The sequence below is a fragment of the Rattus norvegicus genome, chromosome 7 (assembly GCF_021556685.1).
Source record: "Rattus norvegicus strain SHRSP/BbbUtx chromosome 7, alternate assembly SHRSP_T2T, whole genome shotgun sequence".
Lineage (NCBI taxonomy): Eukaryota > Metazoa > Chordata > Mammalia > Rodentia > Muridae > Rattus > Rattus norvegicus.
This window is the reverse complement of record NC_141540.1, coordinates 85,266,169-85,293,541: the sequence shown is the minus strand read 5'-3', so window position 1 is coordinate 85,293,541 and position 27,373 is coordinate 85,266,169. Positions and strand designations below refer to the sequence as shown.

The window sequence follows — 27,373 nt, the reverse complement described above, 5'->3', positions numbered from 1 at the left end:
CTTTGAGAAAATCAACAAGATAGATAAACCCTTAGCCAGACTAACGAGAGGACACAGAGAGTGCGTCCAAATTAACAAAATCAGAAATGAAAGGGGAGATATAGCAACAGAATCAGAGAAAATTTGAAAAAATCATCAGATCCTACTACAAGACCCTATATTCAACAAACCTTGAAAATCAGGAGGAAATGGACAATTTCCTAGACAGAGACCAGGTAACGAAGTTAAATCAGGAACAGATAAACCATTTAAACATCCCCATAACTCCTAAAGAAATAGAAGCAGTCATTAAAAGTCTCCCAACCAAAAAAAGGCCAGGTCCAGATGGGTTCAGTGCAGAATTCTATCAGACCTTCATAGAAGACCTCATACCAATACTATCCAAACTATTCACAAAATTGAAACAGATGGAGCACTACCGAATTCCTTCTATGAAGCTACAATTACTCTTATACCTAAACCACACAAAGACCCAACAAAGAAAGAGAACTTCAGACCAATTTTCCTTATGAATATTGACACAAAAATACTCAATAAAATTCTTGCAAACCAATTCCAAGAACACATCAAAACAATCATCCATCATGATAAAGTAGGCTTCATCCCAGTTCTGCAGGGATGGTTTAATATACAGAAATCCATCAACATAATCCACTATATAAACAAACTGAAACATAAAAACCACACATACCCCTTCATGTTAAAAGTCCAAGAAAGAAAAGGAATTCAAGTCCCATACCGAAACAGTAAAAGCCATATACAGTGAACCAGTAGCTAACATTAAACTAAATGGAGAGAAACTTGGAGCAATCCCACTAAAATCAGGGTCTAGACAAGGCTGCCCACTCTCTCCTTACTTATTCAATATAGTTCTCAAAGTCCTAGCCAGAGCAACCAGACAACAAAAGGAGATCAAAGGATACATATTGGAAAGGAAGAAGTCAAAATATCACTATTTGCAGATGATATGATAGTATATTTAAATGAGCCCAAAAGTTCCACCAGAGAACTACTAAAGCTGATTAAACACATTCAGCAAAGTGCTCTGTATAAAATTCATTCAAATAAATCAGTAGCCTTCCTCTACACAAAAAAGAAACAAGCCGAGAAAGAAATTAGGGAAACGACACCCTTCATAATAGTCCCAAATAATATAAAATATCTCGGTGTGACTTTAACCAAGCAAGTGAACGATCCGTATGATACGAGCTTCAAGTCTCTGAAGAAAGAAATTGAAGATCTTCGAAGATGGAAAGATCTCCCATGCTCATGGATTGGCAGGATTAATACAGTAAAAATGGCCCTTTTACCAAAAGCAATCTACAGATTCAATGCAATCCCCATCAAAATTCCAATCCAATTCTTCATGGAGTTAGACAGAACAATTTTCAAATTCATCTGGTATAACAAAGACCCAGGATAGCTAAAACTATCCTCAACAATAAAAGGACTTCCAGGGGAATCAATATCCCTGAACTCAAGCAGTATTACAGAGCAATAGTGATAAAAAAAACTGTATGGTATTGGTACAGAGACAGGCAGATAGTCCAGTGGAATAGAATTGAAGACCCAGAAATGAACCCACACACCTATGGTCACTTGATTTTTGACAAAGGAGCTAAAACCATCCAATGAAAAAATGATAGCATTTTCAGCAAATGGTGCTGGTTCAACTGGAGGTCAGCATGTAGAAGAATGCAGATCGATCCATGCTTATCACCCTGTACAAAGCTTAAATCCAAGTGGATCAAGGACCTCCACATCAAACCAAATACACTCAAACTAATAGAAGAAAAAGTGGGGAAGAATCTCGAACATTTGGTCACTGGAGAAAATTTTCTGAACAAAATACCAATGGCTTATGCTCTAAGATCAAGAATTAACAAATGGGATCTCATAAAACTACAAGGTTTCTGTAAGGCAAAGGACACTGTTGTTAGGACAAAATGACAACCAGCAGATTGGGTAAAGATCTTTACCAATTCTACAACTGAGAGAGGGCTTATATCCAAAATAAATAAAGAACTCATGAAGTTAGACTGCAGGGAGACAAATAACCCTATTAAAAATGGGGTTCAGGCCTAAACAAAGAATTCAAGCCTGAGGAATATCGAATGGCTGAGAAGCACCTAACGAAATGTTCAACATCTTTAGTCATAAGGGAAATGCAAATCAAAACAAACCTGAGATTCCAACTCATACCAGTTAGAATGTCTATCATCAAAAACTCTGCTGACAGCAGATTCTGGTGAGGATGTGGAGAAAGAGGAACACTCCTCCATTGTTTGTGGAATTGCAGACTGGTACAACCATTCTGGAAATCAATCTGGAGGTTCCTCAGAAAACTGAGGACCCAGCTATACCTCTCTTGGGCCTATACCCAAAAGATGCTCCATCATATAACCAAGACACATGCTGCACTATGTTCATAGCAGCCTTATTTATAATAGCCAGAAGCTCTAAAGTACTCAGGTGCCCTTCAACAGAGGAATGGCTAGAGAAAATATGGTACATCTACATAATGTAATACTCTACAGCTATCAAAAACATTGACTTTATGAAATGCATAGGCAAATGGATGGAACTGGAAAATATCATCCTGAACGAGGTAACCCAATCACAAACACACACACACACACACACACACACACACACACACACACACACACACACACACACACGGTATGCACTCGTTGATAAGTGGATATTAGTCCAAATGCTCAAATTACTCTAGATGCACAGAACAAATGAAACTCAAGAAGGATGATCAAATTGTGGATGCTTCATTCCTTCTTTAAAAGGGGAACAAGAATACCCTTGGGAGAGGATAATGAGGCAAAGTTTAGAACAGAGGCTGAAGGAACGCCCATTCAGAGCCTTCCCCACATATGGCCCATACATATGCAGCCACCAAACTAGATAAGACGGATAAAGCAAAGAAGTGCAGGCCGACAGAAACCGAATGTAGATCTCTCCTGAGAGACACAGTAAGAATACAGCAAATACATAGGGGAATGCCAGCAGCAAACCACTGAACTGAGAACGGGACCCTTGTTGGAGGAATCAGAGAAAGGACTAGAAGAGCTGAAGGATCTTGACACCCCATATGAACAACAATGCCAACCAACCAGAGCTTCCAGGGACTAAGCCACTACCCAAAGACTGACTGGACTGACCCTAGGCTTCAAATTCATAGGTAGCAATGAATAGCCTAGTAGGGTCACCAGTGTAAGGGGAAGCCCTTGGCCCTGCCAAGGCTGGACCCCCAGTGAATGGGATTGTTTGGGGAAGGGTAGTAATTGGGGGATGATGGGGAGTGGAACACCTACATAGAAAGGGAGGGGGAGGGGTTAGGGGGATCTTGGCCTGGAAACCGGGAAAGGGAATAAAATTTGAAATGTAAAAAAGAAATACCCAATTTAATAAAGATGAAAAATACAATGAAATCATTTGGATTTATTATTTTCTAAAATTACCTCAATCTCAGGATAACTTATTATTATTTCACAATTCTATACACTATTGTTACATGTGCATTTGCAGTAACTAAGTGTAAAGGACAAGTCAAGATCTTCCACAGCCAATTGATTTGATCACTCACACTCTTTCACCGTAATTTTAATGAAAATCTTAGCCTGTCCTTCTGTTACTCCTGACCTCAGAAGAAGGACAGCTCTTCCAGCAGACTTGATATTTGCTTCTGATAGTCTCTTGGGAGTAGTTTAACCTGAGGTTCCTTTGAAATATTTAAATCAAATTAAAGTTTGCCAAGGGATTTTTGTGGACCACACTGAGAGCACAAGCCTTGGGATATTGGCATGTCGTTGAAATTGAGAGATTTGCATCCCTCAACCAACAACTAAAGTTGTGGAGTGTGTTTCACTGCTCTCTCTGCTACTGAGACAAGTTGAAGTTTCAACATTATATTAAGAATACCTAGTTCTTTGTTAGGCTTTCAATTGCGTGACATCCTTGAGGGTAATGTTCATTTTCTAGCAGTACATAGAGTACTCTATACCTTACCATCATTACTATGTTTGGATGGATGAAATGTAGTGTACCATATTCTCACACAAAAGTGAGGGAAATGTCACATACCTGCATATGTTTGAAACATTGAAATTTTATTGAGAGAGGAAACAAAGTATGTCGTGTTCTCTGGGAAACTCCTGTTGAAACAAAAACCGTAAAACTTATTTGTTTTAAAAAATGACATTTACTGAGGGTTTTATTATTTAATTTGGTTACTATGGTGATAGAAACTATGGCATGGCTGCAAGGTATCAGGGCAGAACCACTGGAGCAAGACAGTAGAATGAATGCTCTATGTCCTCATTTGCTTGTGTGTTATACATGTATATGGGTTCTCCCTTTTATTCTGAAAAGCAACTTTAGGAATCCTTTCTCTTTTTTACAAAAGTGTGAGGACAGAACACAACATGAAGACTCCCATGTATATAGGTAACTTGTTCCCCTAGCCAGCCCACACTGTCCCTTTGCCTAGTGTCCCCCAAGATGTATGAACATTGAGTTAAGAGTTCTCAGTATGTTGTGTCATCTGATCTTCGCGTAAGGTATGTGAGGGAAATGAAGATCAAAGAATTAATTTAGTCAAGGATACAAAGTCACTAAGTGGCAGAACCAGAGCCACAGGCTGGGCCACTTGAATCCAGAGCCCAAGATCCAACTAGGGACTATTCACAGTTTTTGTAATTAAAATGGATGAGAGCAAGGTTTCATTCACTGGATTTAAACCATCTTTCACACACACAGAGCATATATATATACATATGCATGCATAGATATAAATATGCATATATATGTGTGTATATATTTGTTTGCTACACATATTTAGTTACATATATATTTTGATACACATATATTTATATATATGCATATGTATCTATGTATGCACATGTATTTGATAAACATTTATAATTCCATAGAACATTAAAAAGTAAAGAAAGAATCATGAAAATTAATACTGCTGCCATAATTATTTCAATAAAGTCATGATTATAAATGTTAAGGAAATTCAAATAACAGAAGAGTCCAACACAATGATCATAATTGCTATAGACTGAATAGTCTCTAGGATAATGTAAGTCTTGTGTCTGAGTGAACTCTGCTATACATCTAATCTAGGCTTTATAATGTGCACTTTCAACATGAATGTGTCCAAGAAAATACTTTATGTTAAGTTATTTAAGAAGACCATCTTAATTTGTCTATTTTCTCATAAGCTTGTGGTTGATTCCCATGATCTGAAACGATGACAGCATCAATAACATTGTATCTGGCCAGCCATTGCATCTCAAAAATTAATGGTGTTTCTGAAGAGAGGAGGAAAATTGCCTCCTGAAATAAAATTTGAATATAATTTATTGTGGATAACAGTGAGATGGTCTTGACTAATTTATTGATAATGACCAGGCATTTCTCAATTAAGACAGCTTCATCTAAGCCTTATCAGTTTGGAACAGCTGTTGTTTGAACTTGAGGAAACAGAGCCTCCAAGGTTGGTCATTCTAAGACACACATAGTGGATACCGACATGTCTTTTAATTCTTTCTTTTGACATGCACTGGTTCTCCTGAAACTTGTAACATATGAAATTTATAATTTGTGAGATGATTTAATACTCTTTAACGATATCATGTGATGTTAAACCAAGAATTTTTATGTGATAAATGTCATGTTTTAATAATTACCTTAACTTCCCAAGACTATTTTATATAGGAACATACATTTTTAAAATTACAAAGCATTAAGGCAAAAAGATCAGCCACAGGCTTTCTTTCTTTCTCCAGTTATTTTGAGACAGGGTCTTTTTTTTTTAGCTTTGATTGTCTGTATGTATATAGCCAAGGGTATCCTTAAACTTAAGTTCAATCTCTTGTCTCAGCTTCTCAAGGCCTGAGATTGCAGCTTTGTGCTACCACAGCCAGCTAGTAACCAACTTTAAAAAGAATGAATGTGACATTATAAATCAAGACCATAAAATTCAGAGTTTAATGGAGTATTCCTGTCAATTTTATATGTGAGCATGCAAACTTTAAAAATTATTTTTGAAACAGGGTCTTATTAAGTAGCCCAAATGGGTCTCAAACTTACAGCAATCTTGGTGTCTTAGCTTGTTGAGTGTTGAAATTGCAGGCATGAGTTTTCCTGATCAGTCTTTGCTGCATTTTTAAATGAACTCTGAGTCTGTGACTGTGGCAGATTGATTTATGTACATTGCACAATCAAATTCAGCCTTGATCACTCAAACCATTTACTTTAGGATAATTGCTTTTCTGAGAGATTTATGATGGATTTGGTAATTAATACTTTTCATATAGATGCAGAAGCAAGAATTAATTTTATTTCCTTTTAGAAAGAAGGAGACTGAGAGCCTAAAAGAAGTCTACATAGTTCTAGAAATCATTTAAAATTCAGTAACTGTTGGTTTTAGCACATTTTATAACCTTTTGATAAAATTCTACTGCCCAATTTACAAATTATTTCTGCAAAGGTCTGTTCTTGCACAAAATAGCTGTTTACTCATTCACCTTGAATAATTACCAAAGATTTATTATAACATATTTATGTATTATCTACCTGATTTGGTTTTGAATTATACTAATTTTCATGTTTCTCTTCTAACCACATGATCTATCATAATAGATCTAGTATACTTGATGCATAGTACCACATCCAGCTTGGGCATCATTCTGTCATAAAATTTTTCTTTTATATGTTTATAAGTAGAAATCTGTAAATACAGTGGTTTTTGGACCTTGGCCTAACTATAATCGTAGTCCCATGCAGGGAAGGACAAAATCTGAATTCCTCCTTCAGCCTGTGACACTGACAGGAATAACAGCCTCCACTTTTATTGCATTACAGCCATTCCGCTCACACTTTCAATCACTGAGCCTTTCTTCAATTACAGAAAGAAACCAATGGGACTTTCTCTTATTGATTCACCATGGCTTTCTCAGTATCAGATACTAAATAATATTACTCATTTGCATGTCAATCAACCAGCTCATTTCTTGATGAAAGATATTATGGTATTTGGGGCAGAACAATTCATTTACATGTGCTACACCAAGATCCTGCTCACAAGAATCAGTATGGCATGCAGTTTTACTGACAGTCAGAAAATGCTGCCATGACACACATCTTCAACTGTTCTGAGAGTACAGGAGACCTGGTGAGAACCTTAGATCAAAGTTTTAGATGATGATGAGATGTGGTACTGAACCCTCCATCAGTCATCACAGAGTGCCGGAATGATGTGTCAGGATATAGAAGTAAACAGTGTTAGATAGTTTCAATCACATAATATTTATGATGAACTGTTTAATATTCATTTCATTTTTCCAGTGGGAAACAAGGTGGATGATAGCTTACCTTATAAATTCTTTGTAAGGTCAAACTAGATAACATAAAGTGCCATTTTATTATCATATATAACAACACAATGAGATGTGCACATTCTTATTTTTGTATGAATATATGAAAGTCTTTGTACTGAGATAAGAGTCTAGAAAATTTGGAAATAAAATCTGCTTTTATTAGAGGACTTAGCTTCTCTATGTTATTCGTAGTGGTATTAAGATACAGACGTGAAAACTCTATCATCTTTTCAATAGCCTGAATCTGGATATATTAAAGGAAAGTATGTATCTGGTCACATAATCATGAGGTTTTATTTATTCTTACGTTAAGTTAAAAACTTATTTTTGTTCTCAAAGAACTACAATTAAAATAGAAGAGGAACTAGAGATAAAAATAACGGTTTTTTCAATATCACATACAAAATGTCCCTTTTCATCCTTTTATGATTTTTCCTAAATCCACAATAGAATGTTTTTCTGTTTGTTCACTTTGTTTATTTTTGAGAGACACAAGTTAAGGGTATACAGGAGTTATGGACTCTTTAAATGTAAATTTTGGTGAGAAAAAAGATTAATCCTTTAATCTCTTTCTTCATTAATAGAACAAAGTAAATACATACTTTATTTATCCATTTGAATAAATTATGAAAATCATTATTTACAAAATGGCCTACCTTCCATAATCACTATCTAAGATGAAGCTGACATTGTGATGACCTGGAATTAATTAAAATACACGATTAAATTCTCAATCAGAAAAGAACAATAATTCTACATTAAAGGCTGATTAATATTTACAGAAATTTATATAAAAAAGTATACTCGATCTACAAAGCCTTCAAGAAATAAAATTGAGCTATTTTAATGTATTACAGCATAAAATATGTAAGTGGGTATTTTGAAGTTATAATTGGAAAGTATGACAAAATACTATTGCAAATAATGAATGATAAAAGATGCATATGTGTGCTACCCTGAAATGTTTTCATTCATTCAAAAGCTATTGAATTGTTTGGAACTTTGGCAAGGTGGTGCAGGCACCATGAAAACGCAGCACATGCCCTTCCCCTAACCCAGCATATTTTCTAAGGGAGAGTATAGCCGGAGAGCAATGACAGAGGAGTAACCTTTGCGATAAGACTATCAAAGAAAAGAAAGGGGAGGTCTGAGAGTGAAGAACAGGGGCGGGAGAAGGAGTTCCTGACCAGCAATCTTATCTGAAGTGTTCAGGCTTAGAATGTTTGGGAGGAAGCTAATTCTGGAATTAAAAACTGTGCAATGGGAGTTTGAGGCAGTAAGGAGACGGTAATGGGGTGAATTTGAAAAAATACATGTATACATGTTTGAAATGTCACAATGAACTGTTATGTACAAACTAATACCTGCTAATAAAACCTTAAGGAATTAAAAGATCTATGTATTTGGAGTATACAGAGTGAGAAGAAAAAGGTGCTAAACTCAAGAATAAATACAACAGCAGGATTAGTCATGGATCCTCTGATGGAGGAAAGCAGTAAAAAGAAGGAGGAAGAGGAAGAAGAGGAGGAGGAAGAGGAGGAGGAGGAAGAAGAGGAAGAGGAGGAGGAGGAAGAAGAGGAGGAGGAGGAGGAAGAAGAGGAGGAGGAGGGAAGAGGAGGAGGAGGAGGAGAAGAAGGAGGAGGAGAAGGAGGAGGAGGAGAAGGAGGAGGAGAAGGAGGAGGAGGAGGAGGAGGAGGAGGAGGAGGAGGAGGAGGAGGAGGAGGAGGAGGAGGAGGAGGAGGAGGAGGAGGAGGAGGAGGAGGAAAAGCAAGCGCTACACTATATTCAAACCTTAAAAAACAAAGTAACAGATTTGAGGGGAAATAATCCCGGTAATGTCGGGGAGAAAATAACACAAGGAAGAACCAGGCTTGGCAGGAGAATGGTCAGCACTTACCAATGTAAGTCCCAGTGGTCTTACATGTCACAGACCCTGTATCTCTACTGGGGTGATCGAGCTTCAGACCATACCTAGCAAAGTAAATACGCTGGCATCAAAGTTCATATTTACTACTTAGATACTGTTATTCCCTAAAAAAAAAAAATAACTCATTACTTTACAACAGGTGCCCAGAGAGCAGCTATTTTTACAACTAAAATTTCATCAAAATGAATCATTTCTCAGGCTTTATTGAAAATACTTCAATCAAAAACCTTGAAGTGAAATAGCTTGTGATTAATTTTGGTATCTTTATTAATGTTACCTTTAAGGAATTTAAGATGCTGTCAAGTGAAGCAATGGTTTGATGGATTTATTTCTGAGTACATCTCCGTACATAAGAACCTAAATAGTATACTACTACATTAAAGACATAGACATGTACAAGGAAGAAAGCAGTTACACAAATAAATACTAGTTTGCTATATACAACATAATTATAATAAATATAGATGTGCATTAATGATAATTATTCCTATTTAAAATTATTTTATTCATATAAATTTTTATTTAAGAATCATTGTAATTACTTACAAATCATCAGAATGTGGTATGAGGAGTTCACAGGGCATTCCTCCAATATAAGTTCTGTATAAATATTATTAGAAAAGATTAATTCACATTTAATGTTATTCAAAATTCTTCTCTTTTTACCAAACTCAATGGCTATCTTACTTTTTCCTCAGCCTCTTACTAGGCTTCATTCCCTCCTTAAACATCAGTTCATTATCACATGTGTCAGGCCCTGCTCTTAGCTCTGGGATAGATACATCTGTGAAAGTAGAACGTAGTTATGCTTGGAGGACTTATGATTTTCTGGAAACATTACTCAATATGAAGATCATAACATATTTTGATATAAACTAAGCATAAAAAACTAGGAACTTCTCACTAAAAGTTTAATCAAGCCAAATAAAATAGATTTTTTATAAATTTAATATGCAGGAATTAAACATCAGAGCTCCTGATATTATTGCCAAATGGTACTGGAAGCTCACAGTTGTCGACTACTTTGTAATAACATAATTTATTATTTTCAGCATCAGAACACATCACCCTGCTTCTGTGAACTGAGTTCCAAGCTCCATGAAGATTTGAATTATAAAAAAATAATGATTTCTACTAGAGGAATATATAAAATTTTAAATGTACCTTTATACATCATCTGTTTTTCATTTTCTTAAATTAATATAATTATCCAACTTTCCTGCCCCAATTCCCTTTAATGTTCCTCCCTGCTCTCTTTCAAATTCATGCCCACTTTGTTATTGTTATATATATGTATAAGTGCATAAATATATTTCATTTAACCATTGTATTAGGTTTGTAAATAAAATAAAAAGGCAACCAAGTCATTATTCCCATTGTAGAGCCCTGTCAAGTGAACTGTCCTTTTAATCTTCTGTCTCATCCCAACTAAATTATAAATTTAGCAATTAATATTAGCTATTTTTAGATAAAGTCGATCATTTAATAATTATTACCCTTCCATTTTTTTCCCATTTTCAGACGAATAAACTGAGGCAGAGAAGTAACTGACACAGCTTGTCCATGCCTAGCCAGTGAGGGAGGGGTACAGTAACATTCCAAACCCAAGGATTCTGTGTTCTTACCCACATGTTCTAACTCCCCTGGTAGAAAAGTATGTGTGTTTAAAACTAGTACCCCATTTGACCTTAAACATTTATATGTCTTGGCATTTTTCTTGTTGAAATTTTGAGGTCAAAAACTTGGAACCAGGTACCAGTTCCTCAACTCATGTCTGTTACGATTTGTACCTAGAAAAGTCTAGGGATTTTGTCTTATCAGACAAGGCCTGATGAGTAGGTCTCCTGGCTTTGTTCTTACTGCCCAAGTCCTTTGCACCTCAAGTGCACTAAAGTGTCTTGGGAGCCCCCGTGTCATAAACAAGATCACTAAGTGTTTCAGAGCAAATCATATCAGTAGGTGGAAGGTTCTGGCACTTACCCATACTATCTCAAGATTTCCAGACCACAAGAGTTAGGTTAGGTTGACCTCTGAGGTCCCTTCCAAATGATTTTTTTGTTTTCAAAAAAATAGGTTTCATTGATTTCCTGGTAAGGCACAGATATATATATTCCAATGGTAAGGAGAAAAATCTCTTTTTTTCAATTTAATTTTATTTATTATTGCTTTGTATGTGTGTGTGTGTGTTGTGTATATATGAACCTTCACACATGATAGGATTTGCATGCTTGCATGTGGAGATAAGAGTACAACTGTTAAGAGTTGGTTCTCCCCTTCCAACATGGGCTCTGAGGATCAGTCTCAGACAGATGGACTTGTTTGCAAACACTTTTACATGCTGAGCCATTTTGCTGACCCAGAATCTCATTTTGAAGTTTATAGTTTCTATTCCTGGACTCATTATAGTAGAAGATAGACAAGAAAATTCTATGTAACAGTTGTAATATAACCCATTCATAAAAATCAATTATACATCAGCAGACATTCTTTACTTACACTAAATCATGCACATAAATTGTTTCTCTTGTAATGATTTTCCTACATACACATATACATGATAAATGGTTGTAAAATATATTACCATGATTTAATTGTGAGTTCTAGCTCAGAGTATATCAGATAAATCATTTTAATTTCCTTTAGAAAAAATTTCACTGCTTCTTTAGAAAACCATATATACAAAGGTGTGATCTATAGTCATTTTAGTATTTAATAAATCTTTTAACTGCTATATAAATTGTAAATTGAGTTTTCCCATTCTTCTTATAATACAAGTATTCAGCAGGTAGGAAGCACTCTGAAAGCCAGAGTATGGAGTCCACACTTCCTCAGGTAGGAGATTGACATTTTTCGATCTTTTGTGAAAGGGCTGAGAGAGCCTGACATATGCCACAGAAGAACACTCCAGTGACAGCAAAGGTCTTCAGCCCAAAATGTAATGGTTGTTTTGGGACTAGCCAGTCCCCAAATTCATCATCTGGCCCCAGCTGGTTAAACAGTAACCAAGACTAAAAGCCCTGGATGCTCATGAGTTAACCATGCTTACTTTCAATAGTCTCTCCTGTATCAAAGTGCAGTAGAAACACGTAGATACGTGTAGAAGCTTTGAGTTCTACTCTTGACCTTGATTGAGCTATGCTTCATAAGGCTTGGGTAGGTCTACATGTGTATAATGCCTGGTAAGTAATAAGGTTCTCCATTAATGATGTTCCAACCCAGTTATTACTGTCTTTGCCTTCAAAGACAAAAGTGCTATCAGACCAGAAAAGAAAGAATCAACTATGTATGGTTTTCGTCCTATGACTCTGATCAGTTCTATCCAATTGCAGTGGGCTTTTATACTACTAGGACCTTATTACCTTTAGAATATCATATTTGATCTTTAGATATAAGAATATTATAATAACTCCATGAGAAAAAATCACCTTAAAATCCTAACATTCCTTCCATTTGAGCTCAGTGCTGTATTACTTCCATAGACATCAGTGAAGAGCCTGCCTTGAATTGTTATTAATGTACCTAAAAGCAAAACAAAACAAATCTTCAAATTGGTTCTAGTTGGGAGTATCTTCTGTACGTTTCATTCAAAGCACTATACATTTTCCCAATAACCCAGAATCCAGATGCCTATATCTGAGGTTTAACTCTATTTTTAGCATTGGTTTGAATTATCTAAAAATACAATATAGCATAAGTGGCCATCACTAAATAGTCATAGAATAAAGTGCTATACAATTAATATTTCTTAATAAATATCACTTGTGTCAATGGTTAACTTACTTTTAAAAATCCAACTTTATCCCAAAGGTTAAAAAATAACTTAAAAATAATATAAAATCCTGAAAACTAGATGAAAATTTGATGCCATATTTATATAATCAGCATGCTACACCCCAGCATAAACAGGAAGAAAAATGATATTAAAATCTAAAGATTGGAAAAAGAAAATGGAAAATCATTTTACAGAATAATTATCAATTAAAGTTCAAAGTAAATTACACATTCAAAACATATTTTCCACATATAGGACAAATATGAACATTTGTATCGTTGAAACAAAGAATTCCTAGTGGGAAAAACATGACTACCTTTAAATCAGACCCAAAAGCTGGCATGGTGCCTCACACCTGGGCTTCCAACACTAGCAAGGCAGAAACAGGAGGACTGTGGTAATTTCAGGCCTCTTTGTTCTACAAAGTTAGTTTAAGCCCAGCCAGGAGTACATAGGAAGATATTGCTTCAATATTTTTTAAAAGCCAAATAAATAAACAATATTTAAGGGAAGACCATGAAAATTAAACCTTAGATAAATTTGAAGAAAGAAAGAAGAAAGATTTAAAACCATTCATTTTTTGTCTTTAAAAAAAAAGCTGTCAGAATTAAAAAAAAAAAAAACCTGTCAGTGTATATCAGATAACTCCTGCTTCTACTTCTTGAGTTCAGGAGTTACGAGTATATGCAACCTGCCTGACACAAAATTCTGGACAATAATTAAAACTGCCATTAATTTGGGCTGAAGAAAAGGACATTCTCTCATTGTTCCCCAAGATTATAAATCGATAAGGCCATGTTATCATGAACACTAGATACTAGCTAAATCTCTGGTAAGGAAAAACACATTATTATTGATTAAGAAATTAATTTTTAATTTCAAATTAAAAATTAGTCATTAATTTGTAATTAGAAAAATAACATTTGTAAGTTAAATACACTTTTACATGCGAAAACAATGCATGAATTGGTACAAAACCTAAGCATCTCAACTGCTGTAGAACAGACCTGGAGTCCCAGATAAAGGTGTGATGCTCCTTATTGTGGGAGTTCTAAAACGTTTCGTCTGTAAAATATTAATAATCATGTCAATTAGTATTCCTTCTCCTACTTTGACTCCAATTTCATAACAAAGTCTGCTTATTGTGTTACACAAATTTCAACATTCCTCAGAATCTGACTCAAAATAGTTTCTCATTTAAGAAATGCAGTTCAGGACATCATCTTTTTTATTTTTCAAAGCCTTGTCTTTATTCTCTAGAAACTGTCTTGCATTTCAAGATATTGTTACTTTGTAAGCTAAATCACAAGAGTCCTCAAGCAAAGATTTTCAGGATAAAATACATTTTACCACCTGCTTTTGATTAACCTTCTGAAGAAAAATGAGTAACAAAGTATACTTCAAAACATAAGATTAAAAAGAAGGAAAGTCTCAGAGAGGCTTTGTCACCATGAAAATGATAATCTTCTGGAGCAATAAGGAGCGATTCTTAATATCTCCAGGGAGGTCACCAGTGTGGCAGAAACTCCAATACCTAAGACGTCAGCCCACCGAAGTGCCCACTTTCCAACGTGAATGCATAAGGACAGTCGCAGGTGTCTACAGATTGCTAAGGAGCCACCTTTGAAATGGCATTGGAAACAAAACCAGAGTAATGTATCACAGGGAGGAATTGATTGCTGCTGACAGTTTTGAAACAATGGAAGGTGACCAGGAGCCAAGGAATGTGGACAGCAAGAAAAGTGAAGGAAACTTATTCTCCCCTCATAGTCTCCTGAAAGAATACCACCCCTCATAGGCGTCTTAACAACTTAGATGCACATCAGACTTCCCATCTACAGAGCTATGGGACAGGAGACTTGAATAACACGTCACTGTTATGGTGATTTGGTACTGCATCTATGTAGAATACCTACTTTTCAGACATTCATACATATGTACTGAAGAAGGGTGTAGAGTCAGTGGTCTAAATTAATATGTAAACTCAACAACTATCAATGTAATTTCATGGAAGTAATAAAATTCTGTGCATCAATTTTAGTAATAATGATGTGAGCATCCAGTTACAAGATTGTTATTAGTTAAAAGTTAATAATCACGAAATATTGAGAACACTGTTAGACATACAGTAAATAATACATTGATTATTAGGAATAATTATTCAAATAAACACGACATTTATTTTGAAAAAAGTAAAATAGGAAATAGCTAATAAAAAAGACAAATACTGGTATCTGAAAAACAAAATTAATATTGATTAGGTAAAGATGAGAGCTAATGGACAAAATCGGTCATCCTAAGTAGCACTACGGTATGCTGATATTCAGTCCAACACAACTGAAAACCTAAGTGCCTCTTTAAAGAGTACATAAGACAATATTTGAAGAAATATATTTCATCATACCATTATTTACAAAATCCCAAATTTGAGAGGCACATTACTTTAGCAATTACATACAAGGAAGAATGCTTAACATTACTATTTAAAATTTCTTTCCCTTGAAAGAAAGGGGAGAGAACATCAAACTGAGAGCAGAATTTGGAAGGAGAGAAATAAGTGACCAACAGGCAAATCAGTTGATGACATGAGAATTTAATTTATTGATATGTCGATACATAAAATAAATGAATCTTTAAAAAGCAACAACGTGAAACAAAACAAGCAAAGATGGCTCAGAGGTTAAGAGCACTGACTGCTCTTCCAGAGGTCCTGAGTTCAATTCCCAGCAACCACACGGTGGCTCACAAACATCTGTAATCAGATGTGATGCCCTCTTCTTGTGTGTCAGAAAACAGCAATGGTGTACTCACATTTATAAAATGTAGAAATAAATCTTAAAAAGAAAAGGTACTGTAATGGAGGGGAAAACAAAACAGAAGTAAAAGAAGTTGTGCTACTGTGGAAGACATTAAAATGAGAAATTCTTGCTAACACATATTTGAATGTGGAAATGGATAACAATGTAAAACTAAAACTGAAAGTCCAGTTTTGTGAGAAAGACATAAACTCATTTATTGGCAATGAAAACATCCCACATACACTGAAACTGCACGCCCAGCTGCTGACGACCCCTTTGCAAGTATTATTTTCTGCAACCGGCACTCCATCCACACTGACTCTGACAGAGTAGACATCTTCTGGCATTGCTCTGGAAAATAATTGGAGAACACGTGAGAGACACACAGTAACTTGTATTCAGCATATAGCAACTATGAGAACCACTGCTGCAGTCTGTTGTTATTGAAATAAAGTCTCAAATCCTAATTGATCTATTGAAACTCCCACTTTTACATTGTAAGAAGGACTTCATTATAAATTACAATATCATATAACAAACGCTCATGGTGGGCATGCATATGAGTTTTTATTAAAATGCAAAATAAATGATACTTCAACAAGCAATAATAATCATGCAGAGTGTGCCCACTGGGGTATACTCAGTTATGCTGTACTATGCTTTTTAAAAACTGTTAATCAAGTCTTCCCCTTAAGTAGAGATTGTACAGCCCTCAGACAGGCAGTGAGTCTAATGCAGATAAAGCCCTTGGGAGCATGTGTTTAAGTTAGTATTAAAGGTTGCATTTTTAAAATGGTTTACTCCTCCCCCCAAAAATTAATAACAGAAATCAATTTGAACTGATAGCAAAGAATTTGAAATGTCACCATACAAAATGATCATTTTTAATTGTAGTAAGAGTATGAAGGTTGGAATTAGGTTAATCAAACTGAACAGGAAAGCATGATTTGAATATTTTGAGGCACATCATTATTGGTTAATAGTAGCCATTCATCATTTAGAGGAGTCCAATAATGATAAAAATAATAGTGATGCTAAGAGTAGAATAGATGCAGACTATGTATTTTTGGAGTCCTCGTGTATTAACAGCATTAAAATCAATCATAACAAAGGAATAAACTAATGTCAACATCATGAAATCAAATATAACAACTGGTAACCAGTGCTGTTACCTGTATAAGCACCATGATCAAACTGTTAAAATGCCAATATACATAACTGACTTCTGACATGTTGAAACTAAGGTTCTTAAAGGTACATTTAAACAGACCTAGTATAGCATGTAATTTGAGTTGAATGAGTTGAATCTTTTTCCACATCACAAGTAATTGACTGGAAAGAAGAAACTAATTGCACATGGTTTCCCAGTTCAATATTGTCAGCTCCATAGTTGAACTGACTTGCTTGAGAAAAACCTGCAAAATTAATAAAACAATTATTAATGGCATTCTACTTCTTGAGCTCTGACAGTTATAACCCAGCATGAAACCATTCATAATGTAATAATGAATAATATTGAAAGAAGTTCGACTTATTTCATATTTATTCCTATGTTCATACTATTTGAGAAAATAAATATTGACCTTAAATTAACCTATTCATGAAATTTTTCTGTTAAAATACACATAAGGTGGTGAAGGGTTGGGGAGGGAAGAGATCACACTTTCTTTCATATACATAGTCCACAATCCTGTATATTGAAGCTTCCTGTGGCATACTATATAAACTCCAATATTTACTTCTATCAGTGTAGCCCTTTGATGCAACAATGAATTCAGACACACAGACTGAGCCAGAGTACACAGGAATCTATTTGCTGAAGTTAGCATTAGAAACAAAAGCAAGAACAAGAATATGTAAAGGTAACTTTAAGAAAAAAAAGACCAAGTAAAGACTCTTTCTTATACTACAAAAACCTGCTATGCCCTGCATTTTCTTTTCTTTCTTTCTCTTTCTTTTTCTCTTTCTCTTTCTCTCTTTCTTTCTTTCTTTCTTTCTTTCTTTCTTTCTCTCTCTCTCTCTCTCTCTCTCTCTCTCTCTCTCTCTTTCTTTCTTTCTTCCTTTCTTTCTCTTTTCTTTTCTTTTTAAATGAAGGGTGTCATACATCCCAGGCTGGCCTTGAACTCTAGCTTCTTGTGCTCAAGTTAAATTATTGGTGGAATTTACAAGTGTGAGGCACCACGCCTTGCTTTAAGCTCCACATTTTAAACACAGTTCTTATCTAAGTATCGAAAAAGACGGCCAGCTAAAAGCTACTGAGCATCCATTACATGAAAGTTAGAAAGGTAAAGTACAGGCCCATGGCTGCTTGCTAGTGTCAAGTCTGTAATTAATATTGATCATGTCTCTTCCTTGTCAACCTTTATAGCTGTCTCTCATTACGCAGTGCTGAAGCTAATGAGGTAACAGCAACCTTCATCTCTCAGGGGTCAGAAGACCTAACTGCCTTCCTTTTGATGAGTCATGTAGCTGCAATTACCCTTTTCCAGTTATCCTTAGACATGGAAGCCAAGAGTGTAGCCCCCAAATACCATGAATTCCAGATACACTCCTCCCCATTCTCACTAAGCAAAACATCATTACTTCTTTATGATAAGCAGAATGAATACTCCCTAATCATGTACTCAAAATGCTTGATAAAATAAATCTAATAAATAGTACTGATAATTTCCACTTAGTTCAGTTTAAAGCCCATGTACTTTGTGGGAGACAATGCATAAAATAGTTCATGATGTTAAATAATATTAAGACCATAAAAAACTGAAGAAATGAAATCAACAAACAAGACTGGTTGGATAATAGTTGATTAATTAAAATACATCTTTAAATGTTCTTCAAATAATGTTAAAGGGGCACTTACTGTTATTCTAGTGTAAATGTAGATCATATACATTTATGGAATTACTTAAGGCCTAATTTTCTTACAAATTTAATTTCTTACAATTTTGTCCAGATTACTTAAATTTTGAATTTTAAAAATATATACATTTATTGGTATGGCAAAGTTTTGTCTTATGCTGATTATGAAATCACCAAAGCTTTTATTTTATACTGAAACATTTCCTGCTGTGTCATTCATGTATGTTTATAAGTTGCTTAAATTTCATAACATAATTCATTTCAGACTATATCCCTAGAACAATAACTTAATATCAATTATCAATGAACATGAACAAAACATGATAAACCTTGAAGGGTTAATAAACTTTAATTCCTGTGTTTTACAATATTTATAATAATATAAATGGTGCCATGACACAAATATTCTGTTTATTATACTAATTAACATTAGGAAAACAGAAATATATTCAGGAAGAGATGGTGTGACTCAGTGTTAAATTACTGCCCGTTTTCATTGTTTTGCAAAGGTCCACTACATCACATGTCTGCAACGCTTCCTAGTTTAACATAGGAAGACTTCGTTGTGATGGGTTCCTTTCATACACCAAAATTCCTGGCCTCCAGCTCAGGTAAAGCCTTCTGTGATGGTGCCTTTTCATAGAAAGGGTCCAGGCTTCAGACTGTAAGTTCCTGGCTGGAGTCCTAGGGCCAGCTTTTCCTGCCAGGTTGACTTTAAGTTCAACCTATAAACTCCCTTATTCTCCTCATTTGAAAAATTCCCATCATCCCTGCTGTTGGACTGTCTGAGATGCTAAGTAGTGTGTATAGTTCTTACCTTGGTGTCAGCTCCATAGATCTCATCCAGAAGTTTATTCATTACTTGCACCCAGTCATAAAAGCACCAATGTTTAGGTGCAGGGCTAACATCCCTTTTAAAAACAACACAGGATCCAGCAAACACTCTTACTTGTTTCCAAATTTAACTTCTACCATCCCTATCTTTCAATCCCTCTCCTGTCCTTTCTTGCATGTGTAATGAAAAAAAGAAGAAACTTAGCAAAGGATAGAGACCTTATTCCTCAACACTGAAACCTTAATCAGACCACTTATTCAGCATAGATAAACAAAACTGCAACTATAGATCCTGCATGCAAAAGATACTATCACTTGATTTGAAGTTTTAAAACTATAAAGATAGTTGCTAAAAAAATAGAATTGTGAGAAAAAATCCATGAAAAGTGCAAGTGGAACACTTTCAAACCCACTCGTTTGCTTTCGCCAACGTTTGCTTATCTTTGGAGTTCACATTGAGTTTGTACTGTGCAGGAAGGCTGCTGGAACCAAAGAATGGAAAGTTTTACTTGTGATATGATTCAGGATGCAACACAGGCATTTATTTTTATATTGGGTACATGTTGTGTCAATGATAGGTTAGCGTGGGTCTGAATTTTGACATTCTGAAGACAAGTGCGATACCCAATAATAACACTAACGAATGATGATACTGGTTTTACCTTAGAAATAGCTATAATATCATACATGCATATGTAAAGATGTCCAAGAAAAACCACAGGGATAATATGAAGAAAATCTGCAAGACTATTTTTTTTTTCGGAGCTGGGGACCGAACCCAGGGCCTTGTGCTTGCTAGGCAAGCACTCTACCACTGAGCTAAATCCCCAATCCTTTTTTAAGAGGGCATCAGATCCCATTACAGACGGTTGTGAGCCACCATGTGGTTGCTGGGATTTGAACTCAGGGCCTGAGGAAGAGCAGTCAGTGCTCTTAACCATCTCTTCAGCCCTATCAGCAAGACTTTTAAACATTTTAATTGTACATTTTGCCTTAGAACCATGGATAATGAGGCTGGAGAGATGGTTTGCTAGCTAAGAACACTAGCTGCTCTTCTGAAGGACCTGGCTTTGGTTCCCAGCATCCACATGGCAGCTCACGACCACCTGTAACTCCAATTCCTTGAGATCTGACACCCTCTCTGGCTTCCATGGGTACTAGCCACGTATGTGATACACCGAAATGTAAGCAGGCAGGGCAAACACAAGAGGAGAATAAATAAATAAAAATAAATGCTGAAAAAGTGTAGAACAGGTCTTCAGTTAACTTAGTCCCAAGGAATAAAAAAAAAACATTCAAAACAGTTTTTTTTAGTAAAACTGATTCTAAGTCTACTTTAAATTAGTCATTGGGTAAAAAGCTGACACCTTTGGAAGTTTTCCAAAGCACACAATTACAGGAAGGGTTGGGTGTGCCCTGGAAACAGAAAGGATGAGGCTTGGGATGGAAATTCCTTACATATTGATGTGTTTTTTTTTTTCTTTTGACAAAAAGCTGGAGACAAGAATTGCCAGGCACACAGGGCTGGCTCTTCTGATAGCAGCAATCCAGAGGTAACGCCCACAGTGCTATCACGGAAAACGGCACTGTTGATTAACCTGGCCGTTGTCATGCACAGTGTAGGCTGTTTTGGTTTCTCAGGTTTACAAAGCTGGCATGAAAGCAAGATGTCCTTAAATGTCATAAAGCCACAGGAGTAAAGATACAAAGGAATGGTAGGAAGAATGAAACCAATATGGTTTTCCTCATATCTTTCTATGGTTTTCCTTGGACAAATTCATGTTTAATATTATAGCTACAATACCATCATTCATTATCATCATCATCATCATCATTATTATTATTACTATATACTGCACTTGTCTTCAGAATGCCCAAGTACAGACCTGTCTTGACCTATCATTGATGTAGTATACATCTAACATAAACATATATGTCACATCCTGAAGCATATTACAAACAAACTTCCCAGTTTTTTGTTTTCAGCAGTCCTTCCGCATGGAAATTTAAACTCCAAAGAACAACAACAACAACAAAATCAAGCTCATAGATACCAGGTACCTTCGTTATGTTACTCTGTTCCAAAGTCGTGAGTACCGAAAATTCAACTGGGAGAAATATTTATGAGAAAGCAACTGGTTGCAGAATTAACCAGCTCCAATGTAAAGTCACATTAAAAGTCAGTGGGACACAACCAAAACCCACATCTTTTCCAAAATATAAAGCGTAATGTGACCAAACACTTCAACACATGGTTTATATGTGCCAGCTATTATCCTAGAGATAAGATAAACAGAAAAGGTAACCAAAGCCTCGCCTCTTTTTAAAAGAGACATAACAAGTAAGCTGGGAAGAGAATCAAATGGTATAAATATAACTTGAAACAAAACAATCAATACAGTTGTGGATACACCAAGACTACCCAAATGAGCATCCCTGTTATCAAGTCAGTCACTGTATAAGGGCAGATACTTCTATGATATCATCATTTAGACACCATAATTGTAATTGCATATATTTATGCCCCCTCAAAAGCAACCCAGTTGTATTTTTTCCCTTCAGTGATTGGGGTACAACCCATGATCTCAGGTCTACTGGTCAATCAAGCCACCATTGAGCAACGCAAACCTCCAACCCTAAGCATAGCCTTTTGAACCAAATAATCCATAAAAAAACCTTTGCCTTTTAAGAGCCAAGAGTCATTTAGATACTGTGAAGGGTCAGTAATCAATTTGCTTGCGGCCAGATTCACAGAGAACTCAACTTTCAAATTAATACTTCTCAAATATCTTGCTTTTGCATAATAAGTTTTATAAAATAAAATATTAGTTCATGAGCTTTGGTTTGCAAGTCACTGCCTCGTACAAATGCCATGTACATCATAGACACCCAAAACCCTATATTAAATTGACTTTTTTGTTTAAAACTATAGTACTGAAGTATGGCTAACCTATAAAAGTTATACATACTTAATGTACTATATACAATTTTATCAGCTTAGAGAATTAAAATATATCCACTTCTACAAATGTATTCATCATCTCTAAGTGTTTCTTTCTAGGTCCTTTCATTCATTTTTATAAAAATCATAAAATTCTTAGTGTCTTAGCACAATTTCAGTATGCAAGTCAAGTCATTACCAGTAAGATACTATGCTGTACAACGTACTTGGCCATGCTCTAGATCATATCCATGTCTCATAATTAAAGCTTTGTTTAATTCAGCCAATCCCCACCCTTCCACCTGCTCCCAGCTCCTGACATCCACCATGCTGAATGCTGCTTTTATAAAGTAGTAAAAACATGTATTCTCAGCTTGAAAAGAAAGACACATACCAGCACAGCATGAGTTGGCTACAGAGTGTGATTAAAGCAGAAAGGGAAAGACATAAGGGGAGGGTGCACGTGTCTCCAAATGGGGTCTAGTTCAGCTATACACTTGGGCAAAAGTAATCAGGAAGTAGAGGTCAAAATGAAAAGGCAAAATTTACTTTGAAACTTTGTTTCATCACAGAGAAGTCTGAAAGCCTAATTGCCTCAAGCTATTACAACTAAGGAATGGTGCCCTCTATGGTGCCCTCTGAAAACGTCTAAGCAGCCATGTGTAACTAAACTGTGGTCATGGTTCCTATGCCAGAAGTTCACATTTGAAGGAAGCAGGAAATGTTTGGACGTCTTGATTTCTTTTTGAACCTGAACTTTCCTCTTCTGGCATTTAAATTTCTGATGAAAACCTCATAGCTTCCAAGTATATCCAAATGCTTACTGGCATTTTACAATTTAAAATAGATAAGATTAAGATGTCTTAAAAATTTTTTTAACGAATACATAATTTCCCACTCCTAACTAAACACCAAGAAGGAAACTATGTGTATTTCTCACCATGTAGGAACATAGTCTGTTTTAAGCATGACATTGAGGTATTGAATTTTATAGAAATCAAATACATTTTAATACATATGACAGAAGAACTATTTCCCTATGCCAACTTCTGACTCCAAAGGCCTATTTCTTATTTTAAAGACATAATAGTTTTTGTTAAGCTTCCTACAGCAGAGGACTTCCAGACTGAGTCAGAGAAGCTGCACCTAACCCAGAGTGTGGGGAGGTCTGGTGGGGTGAGAGGGTAGGAACATCCTCTTGGAGATGGGGATAGGGGGTGGGGGGCGAGATGTGGGTTGTAGAACAGTCAGAGGGTGGCCTGGGAGGGGGATAAAGTCTGGACTGTAAAAAAAAAAGATTAAATATTTTTTTTAAAAAAGTGTTTCTTTCATGTTCTCCAAAAATTCTTAGTGTCTGAGTACGGTTGCCATTTGTATTACAGAGGCCTGGTTGCTCATAGCACCATGCATTTATCTCCGCTGGGAGGAGGTGCACTTTAAATCTATCTACCTTCTATGCTTTCATTCTGAGACCAGCAAGGAAGGAGCATCATACATAACTCATGTCTTGATACAGCATGTGATAGCGCTTAGGTGACAGCAGGAAGGAGCCCACATTTTGCTTTCTATTACCTTACATCTTTCATTAACATCTATTTCCCCACCAAGATCCAGCCTCTCCACCCCCTAGCATGTTACATTTCAACTATGAACTAAACATAAAATCACCAGGGGTAAGGAAAATAACTGAAGACTTGAGTACAAGAAACTCCTTTTTCCTCACTTTAGCCACTAAATCCAGATCTCTCAGTATCAAATGAGCCATTAGCATTAGAGTCAAATGATCAAGTTGACATGAATGTGGGCTTGTTTGGCTTTCATTTTAATTAATAGCCATTAATTTTAATTATTTGTATTAATTGAATTTACTAATTAAATTCAATTAAAATAAATGAATATTAATTACTATCCAGGAGGAAGAATTCAGTCACTGTGGCCAAGTGCAAAGATTATTCCAGTGATATGTGTTTTGTGTGGGCAGTTATGGTAACCGTAAAACTCTAAGAGGAGAAGAGCACCCACCTAGCATGTGTGAAGCCCTAAGTTATGTGGGATAAAAATGTGGAACCCAGTACCACAAAGTTAAAAGAAGAAAGCGTCGTCTCGATCTTGATGCTTTGCATGTGGATGCACACAGGGCAAGCATACCTTCTCCCTTGATGGTCAGTCTTGTTGCTCCGTTTATGCTGCCATATTTAGGTATAACTTCTGTCACTTTGGGGACTGTCTCAGAGGTACCTGAAAAACACACAAGGATGATAGTTGGGGACATAATCAAGATCTTCATTCCAAGTATCACATTTCCCATTCAGGTTGTAAGATGTGAATGAACTGTTACTTAAAATAACTTAGTCAACGCTCACCGGCTTTTCATGAAGAACTTTCTTGGGTTTACAAAGAATAAGGGATAACATAACCATCTTCAACATTCGTATCTACCATATTATACCACACTAGCAAAACCTTAGCTTTCTGTCCTGCTCCTCTAGCTACGGTCCATAACTGCACTCAGCACCTTAACAGCATAGGCAACACCTGTGTGGAGAAACATTATTTTTTTAGCACTATTATATAAGTGCAGTGCTAGGAGGGACAAAGGTAAATGCTGCATTTTAAGAATAGTTGCTGACAGTTTTCCAGTGTCCTAATGATGCAGAGTACATAGTGAAAAGACCACTTAGCCACTCTTCAAGTTTCCTGCAGACAGAGAAGGGCACATTCATATTAGCCTCCCTAAAGTCTAGTTTAGATCAAAATGACAGAAAGACCACAGGGTCCTGGGTGGCATGGAAAGAAACACTTCACTCATATTTCTGAGACCACTCCAGTTTCTAGAATGGAATTCCTCTACTGCATCTTGAAGGGCAAATATTAACTAATTAGCCTAGATCTACCATCCAGAAATAGAAGGGAGGTTCTAATAGAAGCTGCTGGACCAGCGGAGACAAAGCCAACAGCTTCTTTGGAGAACTATACACAATTGTTTAACACTGCCAGGAAATACAGTGCGCAGTAGCTAAAGGTATCTTATTTGCTGCCTAGAGGACATAGTGGCAAGTTAACTAGAAGCACAAACAATTTATTAGAGTATGTACAGAACACAAAGGCACTAAGAACAGAACAGCCCCAAAGATTAGTCTTTGAAATGGTTCTTTGCAAAAAAGATGAAGGAACTTATGATGGAGTAGTTCATTGCTGCCTGAAAACGTGTGCCTTGACTTATGGCAGCCTAAACTCGTCAGCAGAATGGAGGCTCCTGCGCCCGGACCCAACGTCTCTGAGCTTCAGGTGGGTATAGATCTTGAGTTTGCCCTACGTTGTAATATGTTCCTACCTCCAGTCCCTGCCCCAGAGAGTCAAGAGAGGATCTAACTGCAGGGAGCTGGATCCTATCTCCAGACATTGCTGCCTCTCCTATCTCAAGTTCATCCTCTCCTTATCTCAGCACACAACTCCAATTTCTTATCACTTTCTCCCCAGCCCTCTCCTGGGGTTTGCTTTGAAGATACTGGGCAGCTTACCCTAGAAGTGACTGACACCCGCCACAACACAACCACCCATTCCTGGCCTTCTGAGATCTGCTTTCCCTTCTGTAGAGAAAGAGACCCAAGGAGAACAAGGAGAGGGAGAATTCAGGTGGTGCCTACTGCCCTTCACCCAGCTGCTTTTGCAGTTTTGTTTTGTTTTCAATTATGTCACTCTGGAGGGAGGTGAGGAACTTCCTCAGTTCTACTCCAGTACTGATCAATGTTTCTAAGAGAGGTTTCTCCAGCTAGCCCTACCCCTACTGGTATCTTTCTCTGGGTTCTAACCTCTGTTTCAGTCTCTCTGTAAGGTGTCTGTATGCATCAGAAGAAGGCCATTGTCAGGCCTTTCAGGACCCCAGGTTGCTCAGGGCAAATGGTTGGTGGTTGTGCCTCCCTGTGACCCGGTAGAGCAGGGGTCTGTGGATGGACTCCCGACCTTCCCCCACTGCGTTACCTGTGTGAGAATCTGCTGCACACCAAAGGAACCCAAAGAGAAACCAGGTCCCTGAGAGCCACAGGTGTCCCATCGCAGAGCTGGTGCTGCAGAGTCTGCACCAGTCCCTTGATTGCAGAAGCTGCCTGTGCTGAAAGTTGCTTGGCTCTGGGAACTGCTCCTGCGTGTGGGACTCGCCCCAGAAGCCTGGGTGAACCTGCCTGCCAGAGACCGGCCCCGCCCCCAGTTGGCCTGCTGTGCCTCTGGGATTTCACAGGCACAGACATACACAGGAGTACTTGCAAATAAGCTCGCTCTCTCTCTCTCTCTCTCTCTCTCTCTCTCTCTCTCTTTCTCTCTCTCTCCTTCCCTCCCTCACTTCCTCCCTCCCTCCTTTCTTCCCCCCTCTTTTCCCCACCTTTACTTTCCTTCTTTTAAATTCTAGAGGTATATGCTCATTAATTGTCTTAGATTAGTTATAAGACCACCTTATACACAAACTGCAATTCACTTTCCTTCGCACAGGATCGTGCTATCCCTTCACTTGATAATGATAAAATAAAACTTTATCTGATAGCTGGAAGCTTCCCAAACACCGTGTCCCTATGACAGAGCAGACATAACTGACAGCAACTGATACCTTCCTTGTTAGCACTAGCCCAGCTGTCCCAGTAGACTGAGACAGAGAGACATTAAGCAGTTGGCTTAGGGAGATACACCTAACGGAATGAGCGCTTAGCCGTGTGGCTGGAGCCAGTATTCTTACTCTTTTTGGAGCCTTGAGTGGTAGATCTCTGGAGAGAGCTTGCTGGGGGAGCAGGGTACTGCCGTAATGTGCATAAGGGTGCCAGGCAGCAGAAGAATAAGATACAGATCAGT

The 27,373-nt window shown here is 36.8% G+C and overlaps 1 protein-coding gene across 2 annotated transcripts in view; it reads right to left on the bottom strand.

The window, feature by feature from the left end:
* The window catches only part of Pkhd1l1 (PKHD1 like 1), a 175,994-nt gene extending 149,311 nt beyond the window's left edge, over positions 1 to 26,683 (bottom strand). The window contains exons 1-10 of one of the 2 annotated variants that reach the window (XM_087557314.1): positions 26,516 to 26,683; positions 24,683 to 24,772; positions 17,171 to 17,315; positions 16,143 to 16,251; positions 14,110 to 14,167; positions 12,756 to 12,849; positions 9,877 to 9,930; positions 9,301 to 9,374; positions 8,060 to 8,102; positions 4,099 to 4,169 (exon numbers count right to left, since the gene is read on the bottom strand). In XM_087557314.1, coding sequence (XP_087413440.1) covers positions 4,099 to 4,169; positions 8,060 to 8,102; positions 9,301 to 9,374; positions 9,877 to 9,930; positions 12,756 to 12,849; positions 14,110 to 14,167; positions 16,143 to 16,251; positions 17,171 to 17,315; positions 24,683 to 24,772; positions 26,516 to 26,588 — 811 coding nt within the window. In that variant the 5' untranslated portion in view covers positions 26,589 to 26,683. 2 annotated transcript variants of the gene reach the window in all.
* Positions 26,684 to 27,373: the final 690 nt, after the last annotated feature.